The 12,308-nt window shown below is 35.0% G+C and overlaps 5 protein-coding genes across 5 annotated transcripts; 3 read left to right on the plus strand and 2 right to left on the minus strand.

Moving 5' to 3' along the window:
• Nucleotides 1-347: 347 nt before the first annotated feature.
• On the plus strand, nt 348-1,537 carry LOC135832447 (cyclin-dependent kinase 2-interacting protein-like). Its single transcript, XM_065345703.1, has 5 exons — nt 348-534; nt 618-789; nt 855-945; nt 1,034-1,151; nt 1,221-1,537. Exons 1-5 carry the CDS (start codon nt 492-494, stop codon nt 1,460-1,462), a joined length of 666 nt encoding a protein of 221 aa, XP_065201775.1. The 5' UTR covers nt 348-491; the 3' UTR covers nt 1,463-1,537.
• Nucleotides 1,452-5,419, minus strand: LOC135832429 (uncharacterized). The gene is made up of 10 exons (XM_065345677.1): nt 5,122-5,419; nt 4,263-5,040; nt 4,071-4,193; nt 3,860-3,994; nt 3,662-3,791; nt 3,327-3,558; nt 3,045-3,251; nt 2,820-2,959; nt 2,508-2,747; nt 1,452-2,413 (listed from the first exon to the last, which is right to left on the minus strand). Exons 2-10 carry the CDS (start codon nt 5,024-5,026, stop codon nt 1,535-1,537), a joined length of 2,850 nt encoding a protein of 949 aa, XP_065201749.1. The 5' UTR covers nt 5,027-5,040; nt 5,122-5,419; the 3' UTR covers nt 1,452-1,534.
• Nucleotides 5,420-5,525: 106 nt separating this feature from the next.
• On the plus strand, nt 5,526-8,395 carry LOC135832431 (exocyst complex component 3-like). Its single transcript, XM_065345679.1, has 2 exons — nt 5,526-7,736; nt 7,821-8,395. Exons 1-2 carry the CDS (start codon nt 5,748-5,750, stop codon nt 8,286-8,288), a joined length of 2,457 nt encoding a protein of 818 aa, XP_065201751.1. The 5' UTR covers nt 5,526-5,747; the 3' UTR covers nt 8,289-8,395.
• Nucleotides 8,010-9,430, minus strand: Saysd1 (SAYSVFN motif domain containing 1). The gene is made up of 2 exons (XM_065345704.1): nt 9,022-9,430; nt 8,010-8,934 (listed from the first exon to the last, which is right to left on the minus strand). Exons 1-2 carry the CDS (start codon nt 9,166-9,168, stop codon nt 8,539-8,541), a joined length of 543 nt encoding a protein of 180 aa, XP_065201776.1. The 5' UTR covers nt 9,169-9,430; the 3' UTR covers nt 8,010-8,538.
• Nucleotides 9,431-9,629: 199 nt separating this feature from the next.
• On the plus strand, nt 9,630-12,247 carry LOC135832443 (R3H domain-containing protein 4-like). Its single transcript, XM_065345696.1, has 7 exons — nt 9,630-9,820; nt 10,346-10,737; nt 10,818-10,942; nt 11,061-11,228; nt 11,425-11,566; nt 11,646-11,777; nt 11,849-12,247. Exons 1-7 carry the CDS (start codon nt 9,774-9,776, stop codon nt 11,896-11,898), a joined length of 1,056 nt encoding a protein of 351 aa, XP_065201768.1. The 5' UTR covers nt 9,630-9,773; the 3' UTR covers nt 11,899-12,247.
• Nucleotides 12,248-12,308: the final 61 nt, after the last annotated feature.

Below are 12,308 nucleotides of genomic sequence, written 5' to 3' on the forward strand. Positions count from 1 at the left end.
CAACATTTACTCGATAGCACGATCGCAAAGCAATTCTCTATACGTAAATTTAGTTTTATTCAATGTGAAATAATGGAAATATAACATCGAATTTGAAATCGCCGAAGTTTGTGATAAAAAGTCCCGTTTTGAGAAGTAAACAAGGAAGGCACAGAATATCACTAGCCAATCACGTACCGCGACGGTATCGCCCTCTGGGGAACGTGGAAGTCCGAATTGATAAAGCTAGGTGGGAAACTCACGAATCAAAAATCAATTCGTAGAATACTCGCTTCTAATTGGATAATAGTGGTGTGGTGCCGAGGCCAGCCAGCCATCCAGCGTACCTAGTGATAAGAGTGCGTTTGTGAGTGATTGTGAATGATGAGAATGATGGGGAAAAAAATGAAAATTATCTCAAAACCCAGTGGTAAAGAGTTTTCGATGACGATAGACGAATGAAGCATTGAAGCATAATTATTTAATTCAGTGATACCCACTAAAGGAATTTCATGTCGAATAAAAGAACAAGTCTAGGAAAAGATGTGGTATGCGGTAAGTCCAGAAATTGAAATCAAACTACATACCTTTACCAACTTTCAAACTTTCATCTAAACACAGAAATTTATTTTTCATAGTTCTGCAGAGCCCCGTATCAAGTATCAAACAAAAAGGTAACTTGACTGGAAATGTTCGCGTATTACGGGACCATATTGGTGACATATATGATCTCATTCAACAATGGGACAAAGATCTGATAGAAGGCGTTGCGGTGGTTTCTGAAATTAAGCGTTTCATGTTAAACAAAATGTGAGTACCTCCTTATTCTTGAACATTTTTCAATTTTCTCAATCTATCTTTGTTTCTTTTAACAGTGATGCTCAAAAGAAAAATAGTCCAGAATTTCCTCATTCAAATAAATTGCAAGTTCTTAGTACAGATTTAGATAAAATTTGCTGCAGAATGGTATGTATTTTTTTGTGGCTGTGTTAATGGGAAAACTATCTTCAAAATCGAAGCTGCGAAAACTGACGATATTTCTTTTCCATTTCAGAAATTACTCGTTGAAAAATTAGGTCAAAAGAGCGCTTTCATCTTGACGATTTTAAGATTGGAAGATATGCAACATAAAACTACCCCTGTATTCCTTACGTGGCCGATTTCAAAATTCGGTATATTTGAGCGCAGCTTTTGAAATTTGAGAATTTTTTCTTAGCTAATAATATTTCAAATATTTTCAGTTCAAACTAGTCAGAATATTTACGAAATGTATCGTAGAGAAATGGAGCTTAAAATTTCGATCAAAAAGGAAATCTGTTTTTGTGCTGATAAATCCACGTTAGCCTTCTATTCTATTGCTTGGCTCCAGCAACCGTACATCGAGAAGATGGTGAATTTAAATTATGAGGCTATGCTTAAAGAAGCTGGCTACCCTTCACTGTACGATAAATCTACCAGCAAATTAAATCGAATTCAAGACTGATATTTTATTGGTAAGAAAAACTCAACAATTTTTATAAAAATGTTATTATCAATAAATAAAATGCTTGTACAATCAGTCATCACAATTAAAATTAGAACTAATTGATTCAAAATCTAAAATACATGGCGGGGTAGTTTCATTGACAGTTTCTTCAAACGCTGAACTCATGTTATTCGCATCGGTACTTGATAGAGGTAAATTTGACGATATTGCATTGTTTAATTCTGCGATAACAGATTCGCTACTATTTTCCATAGTTTTTAGCGAATTTAATAGATCTTCGGCAGAAGACGTTTGTAATAAATGTAAACAATCTTTGCTATCCGATGAATTATCCGAAAGTAAAGGTAAACTAATGGGGAAATCATTCATCATGTCTACTTCGTTATTTACAAACGAGTCGAAGTTCAGCGCGTCCGGACTATATGCCCCTGAATTGGAATCCTCAGTGATCAACTTACGTTTCGGGTCAATAATGGAATTTATTGGTATAGTTTGATGTAATTGAGATGACATATCATTAAAAGTGCCATTCGATAAATTTTTAAATAAATCGATTGATTTTCCTGGATTAGTTGTAGGAATTGAATCCATGTGGGCAATAGTGTTCAACGTGGAAGTCGATAAATTCAAATCTGAAGAAATATCCTGAGGTGGAGTTGAAAATTCAAGCGAAGAAAACACCGATCTGGTATCGTTATAAACTTGTTGATCCGTATGGTCAACTATCGCACGGTTTACATCTGAATCTAGATTACATTCTGAGATGGTTTGATTGGCGTTTTCCGCAGTAACTGCGTTGGTTAAGGAATTATTTTCACATGTAGGTTTGATATTTTGAAAACAAGTTGTAAAACAATAAAACTCTTTGGTCCAAGTGTCGTTTTCGGAGGCCATGTAAGTTCCTGGTTTAATTCCGAGAACATGCCGCAGCACATCTTCCTCTTCGATCTACAAGAAAGAAAAGGCGTTTCAACAATTGAATCAATCAACAATAATTTTGGAGGAACGCATAATGTTGTAGGTACTTAGTACTTCCACTTACCACAAATTTATTCGTCGTGTTTTCTTTATCTTCTACGTACGGTTTCAATAAGCATTGCGATAAGCTACGAATTTGCTTCAGAATTGAGGTAATTTCTTTAAGAACTAATGAAGCCAGAGTTTCGTTCTCTGCTCTTAGTTTATTGGAACGAATTAACAAATACTCCCAAGAGCTTAGGAAACCTGTCACAACTGGAGCGGCATATTTTATTATTTCATCAACGTCACAAACTGAAAGGAGCTGTAATAAAATGAAATACATGATTAAATGTTCGAGTAAAAATAAATTGACAACAACTTATTTTGAAGGTACCTCTTTTAAAGATATTCCATTATTTTTTAAAGGCATTTTGATTTTACGGCACAATTTACGTTTCCTTTTAACTGCTCCATTTGTACGGCTGTTGACACCATTAGTTCGACTGACTGAACCATTAATAAGAATTTCTTCATCTGTTGAGAAAATAAAAATCCCGTAAAATGACGAATTTTATTTATGAAAGCATTTTTCTAGGAGTAAGTATATCACTTTCAGTACTTGTATTAATCTCTGAACTATCCGACAACATGGTTTCATCGCATGATTTTTTCTTGGCCTCCAGGAGTCTATTCAGTAATTCTTCGTTTTTATGATCAGGATATTTTTGAAAATGAATGGCCATTCGACGATATCCTAGATACACTTTACCACAAGTAGGGCATAACGACAGAGAAGAAAACTGACGTTTATTCGGTTCCAAAGGTCCTAAAATAGAGAAACTTCCATAATTAATTTCCCATTCAAATAAGTTGCCTTCAGTTTCTCCAAATATAACCTCACCATATAATAGATTCCCAGTTTCTCTTCGCTTTTCAGTAACCACGTTCTGCTTATTAGGGTCATCAACTAATTGATAGTCGGCGTACCCTCCAGTATTCTCGTTTTCGTCTTCAGCATCGCTATTATGAGCTGTAAGATGTTTCAGCCGTTTATAATCTCTGATGACATGTCGAGGAGGTCGAGATACTCGACCACAACGAGTACGAGCAACGCTTTTCAATACGTATTTCTCCTATAACAGAATGTCTCGAGTGAAATTCTTAAATAAATAACCAGTGGGGAAAAGAAACCAAACAGCATCAACTTAAAAGATAACATTAATTTATGTTATTTACATCACTTTTAGAAGCATCCTGGTTGGTTTCTTCACAGCCTTGGTTATTTTTAGACTTTCCTTTTTTATTTTTAATCAGATTAATATCAGAGCGAAGATTATTTTCTTCAGATGAAACATCACGTCTTACTCTATAAAATTATAACAGCTCATTTTTTATGAAAAAAATATGTACAAGGTTGAACGTCAGTTCACTTACTCATATCTTATATTGGAATCAGTCTCTGTATCATAAAACACATTTTTGTACACGGTTTCTTTTCTTTGAAGCGTATTTTCCTGATTCAAAATTCTAGTAACTATTCGTAATTCAATATCGGTTAATGGCTGCTTACTGCAAGTTTAATTCGAAAAAAGGTAGATAGCCATCATAATTCATCAATCACAGAATTTAATTTTTTTATTCTTACCTTCGGCATGTTTTTCCTTTCACCATTAAATTGATGACTTTGTTTGTGCATTTTGAAGGAAATATTGCAATGAATTTGGATACTTCTTTATCATTGGAACGATCTAAAGGCTTGTTCAACGAACTAAAAAAAAAAAAATGATTTCCATTACAAATTCATCACGATTAACGTCCCTTACGAAAAAAAACTTACCGGAAGGAATTTACAGGAACAGAATTTTTTCCGATAATTTTATCTTGCAACATATCCAATAAGGTATCATTAATTTTATTGTCCAAGTCAGAACAATCAGCCAAATCATTCATGCACGAGTCATTTTTCGAACCTACAATTTTCCTTTTCTCACTATCAGGTAAGAAAAAATCGTTCGAATCATCTTTAGATGTTGCATTAGTTTCAATACTATCAAGTATACATTTAGGCTTGATTTTGATTTTCTTGCGTGGCTCGTTCGGTTTGTCAAGGATAGTGAAAATGATATTAGAAAACGGCTTGCCAACATTTTTATCACTGTTGGTGCCATTTATTACCTTTTTGTCCGAAATCCCAGACAGGAGATTACCGTTTGAAGATGCACCGTGTAAATTCGAATTTTGGTATTCTGTACCATCGATGCTCACCGGTGTACGATCTTCAGCTGGAACCAATACTTCATCGGTGACTGGTAATACTGTTATTATAGGTACCGGATCTTCTTCCGACGACAAAGTACTTATAATTCCTCCAGAAACGAAATCATTCAAATTACTAAAATCAACCGTAACTGTTTCTTTGGAAGCGTTGGGTCCACCAACTGAAGACGATGAATCTTGATTCAACAAATTCAGTGTAAGCGAATCATTATCCAATTCTGTATCGAAGAACTCCAATCCTAGTTCAGAAAGTTGTTGAATTTTCATGCTTTTCGAATTATCAGCATCGCAGATGGAATCAGCATTGTCGTTTAGTGAGTTCATGATGTTCTAAATCGCTAAAAGTACATACTCATTAAAAAATTCAGTTCGATTTAATTCCGAAAAAATGAAACTACATAAATGAATTCGATACAGACCTTCGATAGTAAGTTGGGCGTCAAATTGAAATTGAAGCGTAATACTAGGCACGAGAAGATCACGATCAATTTTCAGAAATATTTTATCTTTATGACCATTGACCAACTCTTTGGAGAAACTGAAATCAACTCGGAGAAGGCGAGAAGCGAGAACCGAGAAATCAAAAATTCAAAAATATCAAAACTTCTCAACTTCAATCAAAGTATTTCTGTGCGTGTTTTGATGGTGTTTTGTTTTAAAATTTGAAAATTGCATCCAACAGCTTCCAACAGAAGCAGCCGCATACCGACTACTACCGATGCTCTATTGCCAAATTCACACTTCGCAGTTCGCACCCCCTCACCCACCTGCACCTGCCTACAACTCTGTGAATTGTGGCAATGCAGCACAGATTAAGATTTTATCATTCATTATCACTTAATTATCACATCTGTATCATAGCGCTCGCTAAGATAGCGCAATGAAATGGAAAATTGAAATTGAATTCCGAATTTTGGATCTCTGTACTCTGTTCCTTAAAATTAATTTTTTCTCAATATTCCCGGTGTGTCTCGTTTCACAATCGTCTCCGTGTTAAATCATCTAATATGTGCTAAAGTTGAGCTTTTTCATTTACACGCCGGATATGGAAACACTAGATAAGGATGTTTCGGAGAAAACACTTCCTAAACAAAACGCCTTCATTCAATCAACCGGTATGTCCGAGAAAATGGAACAATTGAAACACAGAAGCACGTCGAATGCCGGACGAATGGACATGGATTGGCCGAAGAAATCCACCGAACCAGCTAGTATGAAACGTATCGTTCATTTGCTGAAAAAATCTGAACTATCCAAAGTCGACCCGTTATCTTCAAATGGAACTCAAAAACAAAGCATGGAAGATATGAAACGTGAAGCTGAAACAGCTGCTATGAAACGCACAGCTAACATGTTCCAGAAAACAGGGCATCTCGAAAAAGTGGAACAACATAAGCGTAGAATCACTAGAAAGTTTACTTCAACAGAGGCAATGTTGAAAACAACTATGCAAGCTCAACTTGATAACGTCACAGTTGCTATTAATCAATTGCAGTCTTTTCTATTATGTGTTGCACAAGTCAGAACGTTTATTCGATTCATACAAGAGGAACTATCCGAGCTTTCCAAATTAGGTAACGCTTTGCAAGAAGTGAAGAATAAAAATATTCATCATTCGCAATATGTGACCGCTATCGAGAACCTTAAACACCTGTTCACCGTTCCCGAAAGCGTAGAAAAAACGAAGCAATGGATCAGCGATGGTAAACTACTCCATGCTCACCAATGTTTAATTGATTTGGAAAATTCTCGCGATGATTTACTGTACGAACTACATAAATTGCCCGATCAATCAGTCGCTGATAAGATGCTGTTAAAAGCGTACTTCGAAGACGTCGAAGCTCTATCATCGTTATTAGAGAAACAACTGAAGTTGGTGCTCGGCCGTACTTTGACCATCGTTCGAAAAGAACCAACTGTAATCGTGACAGGATTAAGGATCATCGAACGAGAAGAGAAATCAGACGCCGTTGCTCTGCAAAGACAACGTCAAAGTGGTTTTCTACCTCCGGGCAGACCGAAAAAATGGCGCGAGATGGCTTTCAAAGAGCTCGAGAAATCTGTGTCCCAACGTATCGAAGGTATTCAAGTAGACGAACGATCTGGTAACAAGATGTGGCTTGTAACGTATTTAGAATTGAGCAGACAATTCGTACTGGAAGATTTGCGAGTTGTTAAGACCTTATGTGGTCCGTGTTTTCCTCCTTCGTACGATATAATCAATAAATTCGTTCACATGTATCATCAAAGCTTATCGACACATTTAGAAGAAATCATATCGAATGGATTAGAAGGTAACGAATACGTATCCATATTATCTTGGATTAAAAACACCTACTTTGGTCCAGAGCTGATGAAGCATCCGGATTTGAATATAGATATCTCATCTGTTGGTCCTTTACTCAAATCTCACGTTGTTAATAAACTACAGCAGAATTATCTCGATGGAATGGAAATGAATTACAAAGAATGGATGCAGAAAACTCTCGAGACAGAGAAACAAGATTGGAATTCGGAAATACATCCGGAAGAAAGCCCTGATGGTTGTTATCAAACTGCAACTCCAGTTATCATATTTCAAATGATAGATCAGAATCTACAAGTGGCCAAAACCATCGGTCCAGATTTAGTACAAAAAGCCCTGGTGCTGGGAATGGATCAGGTGAACTACTTTGGTAAACTATACGGAGAAGCTTTTGTTGAATTGAAGAAGAAACATTTCGAGGACCGAAGCCTTATACCGTATTTTACGCATCATATGATCACAATCACCAATAACTGCCTACAATTCCAGCAACTGGCCGAAGAAATGAGAAAACATTACTGGAATTTAGACGGACATGTTTTAGCAATACCAAATTACGATTCGTTGTTGCAAACTTTCCAAAATTTAAGGAACGAAGCCGCTCTGTATTTATTGGAAGAGGCATTTTTAGACATAGATAGTCATTTTCAAGATTTAATCACTACTAAATGGGTTTCCACTTCTATACCAATTGATACCATTTGCGTTACTTTGGAGGATTATTTCCAAGTAATTATTTAACCTTTTCAAGCTTTTCTGCGTCAATTTTAATTCGTAATATTGATAATATTGATTTATATATTTTTGCTTTAGGATTACATTCACCTGAAAGGAAAGAATCTAGAATACATCATATTTGAAGCCGAAGACTTGGTAGCCAAACGATACATATTCGCCATGTTGCAGAAAAAGATCACTTTTCGATCTCTTGAAGAACGTAGACAAGCTGCCTCAAAAATCGTCCGAGAAGTGGAGCAATTGAGAGCATTTTTTGTGAAAATCGCTCCTGATGTTACAACTCGAGTTAATTCTCCTTTAGATGCGATTACTGCCCTGGCCGAAGTGCTGAAGAGCGAAGATTTAGATATTTTATCTTTAGATTTGCATACCTTAGTTGATAAATTCCCAGATATCACTGAAGATCATCTGTCTCGTTTATTAATGTTACGCGGTGATATGTCACGTTCGGAAATACGAGAGAAAGTAACATTCTTACGACAATCAACCTCGAACCGAGCAAAGGTAGCTCAGCAAAGAAGTATCTTCCTACAAATATTGTAATTTTCTTGCAAGACTTGTTATTTCTAATTATATTCTTATTTGTTTTCTATGAATATATTCGTATGTATGGGTTACCATATTTTATTAAAATAATCGTTTTTAATATTTTCACTTTTTTATTCCTAAAATATGAATGAAATAACAAACATGTCAAAATAAATATGACATATACATAGAAAAATAAATGAAGAAAATAACTTGGAATAAATACGAAGAAAATAGTATCACAAAATAAATTACAACCTGTGTATTAGAACATCATACCATAGATCATCTCAGATTCGAGTTTTTTAGCATCTAAAGTACCTTCGATAGGTTCACAGTTAGGATTGAAAACTGAATATGCGCTTACTTCGTTTGGTTTTCTAGGACGCGTTCGAGTATTGGTCCAGATCACGTAGAAACAACTGAATATGAAGAATATAGCTCCGAATTCTATATAAACACTGTATGAAAATAGACATATCCAAATTAACACAGAAGCTGTCAACTTAACCCAGTTTAACGGTTCTTCGGCTTCTACTTCATCCGTGTAATCTTTCACTGTTTCAAGAGATTTGAAAGATTGAGTATCGTTGTCAGAAGAAGAATCGTCTATCTCTATCAGAGGAACGGCAGAGTTGGCTGTATTTGTGTTATCCGAATCCTGTGAAATATCATTTTGATATTGAATGGTAAGTGTGTAAATATTTGAGCCGGTAGGTGAACTTTTGATTACGTGTTACGAACTCACTTTGGTTTCTATAGGTGTTCCACTGGGAATGAGAGAAGATAATGATGACAGTGGACGATGCCATAGGTAAGTCTTGCACTGATTTAGAAACTGCTCTTTTTTTCGTTGTTTACGAAATGATTGTAATTTTTTTTCGTACTCGTTCATTTTACGCGATGTGTGACTTTATGAGTCGAAATTTGATCACATATACATTGAAAGGCTGCACCTGTAAGCTCGAAGAGTAAATGCCGAAATGGGAAATTGGGAATTTCCGCGATGTAGCAGCGCAAACTAGCAGAATTGATAAGCAGGAGAATCAGCTGATTTGCTGATTCTGATTACCTACCGAAAACGCAAAATAAAATTAATTAATGAAATTTCAACTACTCTTCCTCTTCCCCTCCTTTCATGTTCCCACTTCCCAGCTCACAGCTCTCATCTTTCCTATTGGATAATACAGCTTGGTTCAAACTAATTTCACCAATGAAATTTCGATTGGAATTTGGTTGGGTGAAAAAAACTTCGAACTCGAAATCTCGAACTGCGTAGTAGTATCGTTTCGTTTTGTCGCCCTACGTCCATTCCCTTTCCTTTAGTAAATAGTGAACTCTCTCACTCTCAGTCTCTCTGTTACTGTTATCTATTTTTATTGAAGTGTTTCACTGTTTCTGTTTGTTTGACATTGATCGTGGTAATTTGCGAAGTTAATTTTGCATCTATTTTTTTTCTTAATTGATATCATTTTATCAGTTGAAATTAAATAATTAACCATGGGTATTCTGGACATCATTGAAAATGGCGAACAAGACATCCCCCTGTTAGTACAGTACAGTAGCTTTTTTTCAATTTTTCGCGTTTCACTACTTCAGCGTTCATGATGTGTGCAATTATGGTTATCGTTATACAGATGATTTCAGTGTCCATTGAACTCTTATCTCATTATTTGTTCAAAGTCTGCTCTGCCTCAGACGATGCTGTCTTATCGATAAGAATCATAAGCTTTTAGGATTTATGGAACTTGGTCAAAAATTGTTCTTCTTTCTTCACACGATTGTGATTATGGCAACTTAACTGTGTTTTCAACTCGTATTTGACTGAAAAATGTTCAGGGACTTCATATGATTTCGCAATAAATAATTCATTTCATACTTTCCAAGTTCCAAGACACTGTATTTGAAAGTGATGTTGCCTATTAGTCGAACGTAAATACTAGTACATACTGTAATAGTATGTCGTTCATATCATTATGCCTTCCGTGTATTCCTAAACTGTGACACAACTTTATTTATGTAAATTTGAATGTTTCTGAAGTTAGCATTTAATTGGTCTATTTTTTGTACAGGTGCGACTCATTCGTCGATGAAATCAACGATGAAGACGATTTTCCTGTTATTTACTCCGATACTTCGAGTGACACTGCAAGTGTCGGAGAAGCAATTGACGATTTTATGCCTTCTGTTGGCGAGAATGAAAGTGATAACCTGATTGAAGATCTGAACTGGATCAACGATTCGAATAGTTTTCTCGATGAATCCATTAGCTATGTTAATGATAACCAAAATGACATGGATATGTTGGTCGTCATTAATTTAGATGCTACTCAACCATCTAGTCCTCCTGCCAATATAAACAATGTTGAAAAACGACAAACGAATTTTCTCAACAAATTCAAAAACATTTCTGCTAAAAATAAAACTAATCTGGGCAAGCGTAAAGCTAGACGTTATGAAAATGGTATTTGAAAATTTTATGTAGCCTATCTATGATTTTTTTTGAGAAATTTGTAATTATATGATAATTTCCCGAATTTTTAGCTCGCCAGCTTGATCTGCTTATTGCAAACAGCGATGCCGACGAAATTGACATTGATGATTTGATGCCTTTCAACTGCTCATTCCGTTTTTCGCAAATTCTTGAAGACAGTGATCTCACTAATAAGGTGGTTTTCTTTTTTGACCAACGCACAGCCCATCCTCAGCCATGATCTACATGCATTGTATAGTAGAACAAAAATTTTCGCAAAGTACGAAGACGTTCAGGCAATAATTTAATTTCAGATTTTAAATCCGTCAACTAACGCCAATGACGATGACAATACTCCCAGGAGAATCACTAAAAGAAAAAATTCGTGCGGTCAAAAGGAAAGAAAAATCACTGCCAGTGCTGCGTTTAATAACCTCGATTCTTCGGAAAAAACATTCTTCAGGAGACGTAACTTACCAATGGTAAAATATTTAATTTTATCGAAGTTACAAATTTTGTAGGTAATTTTGTCTTGAAAGAAAATTTTATGGCTGAATGAATTATTCTGAAGAAAAATTCCAGCAGAAAACTGATATTTTTAATCTATTCGTGATTTAGAAAACTGATATTTTTAATCTATTCGTGATTTTGAACGTATCCATCTATTTTGTAAAACAGGGAATGGTTCATTATTTAGACTCGTGCGTATTTTCTTTCTTCCAAAATGATCCAACGGGAACATATATATCTGAACCACTTTCTAGTTACGAAAGAATGATGTTGCATGGTATTTCTCATTATTACAGACTGAATTCAACTAGTAAGTTCGACTGCAGCTTCTTTTTAACTCTACCTAATTAGAAATTGGTCAATATTCACAGTTTTTCTTCTCTCGTCAGGTTATAACTCAGAACCTCAAGATATTCGACTGACCAAAGTTACCAACAATCACGTAGATTTCAATCCTCCTTGTACGTGTTTATCTCAATATTTGGAGGAAGGGCTACAGAAAGTTGCTAGTAAATTGAATAGTAAGTATCGTCCTGTTTTCTTTGTCCTCAAATTTTATTGAGTCGTTATTCAATATTAATTTTTTCTTAAGATCCTGACAAACGTAGACGTTTCAAGAGAACATGTACCAAAAGTTACTAAAGCAAAGTATTAGCAATGAGATTGAGATGAATAAATTATTATTTAAAAATTAAGAATTGTAACAAGTCATATATTATTTGGTCCTTTGCAAGGGCATTGTTATACTTACGGCTATTTTATGGGCGTATTTTTTTAGATAATAATTTTAATGTACTACATTTAATTGTAATTCGTTATTCGTATTGTTACTTGTAGTAATAACACCTCTTTAAATCGTAAGTAGATACCTACCACAAATTTTTATGTAATTTGAGTGCAAGATTGTATATGTTAAATCTTTTTCGTATCATTATTTATTTTTGCTTATTTAAATTCCATTTATGTAAATAAAGGTAATTTTCTGTTTTTATTCGAAATGTTTTCACCGGTGATTTAATTTTATGAATGTGGAGATTATACATCAAGATGGT

Source organism: Planococcus citri, chromosome 1 (assembly GCF_950023065.1).
Source record: "Planococcus citri chromosome 1, ihPlaCitr1.1, whole genome shotgun sequence".
Classification (NCBI taxonomy): Eukaryota; Metazoa; Arthropoda; class Insecta; order Hemiptera; family Pseudococcidae; genus Planococcus; species Planococcus citri.

Bases quoted from the DNA above. Each gene is read 5' to 3' on its own strand.
- LOC135832431 (XM_065345679.1), top strand. From the start codon at position 5,748: ATGGAAACACTAGATAAGGATGTTTCGGAGAAAACACTTCCTAAACAA. The intron at 7,737-7,820 runs GTAATTATTTAA...TTTTTGCTTTAG, and splicing joins CTTTGGAGGATTATTTCCAA to GATTACATTCACCTGAAAGG.
- LOC135832447 (XM_065345703.1), top strand. From the start codon at position 492: ATGTCGAATAAAAGAACAAGTCTAGGAAAAGATGTGGTATGCG. The intron at 535-617 runs GTAAGTCCAGAA...TATTTTTCATAG, and splicing joins AGGAAAAGATGTGGTATGCG to TTCTGCAGAGCCCCGTATCA. The intron at 790-854 runs GTGAGTACCTCC...TTCTTTTAACAG, and splicing joins CGTTTCATGTTAAACAAAAT to TGATGCTCAAAAGAAAAATA.
- Saysd1 (XM_065345704.1), bottom strand. From the start codon at position 9,168: ATGAACGAGTACGAAAAAAAATTACAATCATTTCGTAAACAACGAAAA. The intron at 8,935-9,021 runs GTGAGTTCGTAA...GATATTTCACAG, and splicing joins GAACACCTATAGAAACCAAA to GATTCGGATAACACAAATAC.
- LOC135832429 (XM_065345677.1), bottom strand. From the start codon at position 5,026: ATGAACTCACTAAACGACAATGCTGATTCCATCTGCGATGCTGATAAT. The intron at 3,995-4,070 runs GTAAGAATAAAA...TTAAACTTGCAG, and splicing joins AAAGGAAAAACATGCCGAAG to TAAGCAGCCATTAACCGATA. The intron at 3,559-3,661 runs GTAAATAACATA...ATTCTGTTATAG, and splicing joins AGGATGCTTCTAAAAGTGAT to GAGAAATACGTATTGAAAAG.
- LOC135832443 (XM_065345696.1), top strand. From the start codon at position 9,774: ATGGGTATTCTGGACATCATTGAAAATGGCGAACAAGACATCCCCCT. The intron at 9,821-10,345 runs GTTAGTACAGTA...TTTTTTGTACAG, and splicing joins GGCGAACAAGACATCCCCCT to GTGCGACTCATTCGTCGATG. The intron at 10,943-11,060 runs GTGGTTTTCTTT...ATTTAATTTCAG, and splicing joins ACAGTGATCTCACTAATAAG to ATTTTAAATCCGTCAACTAA.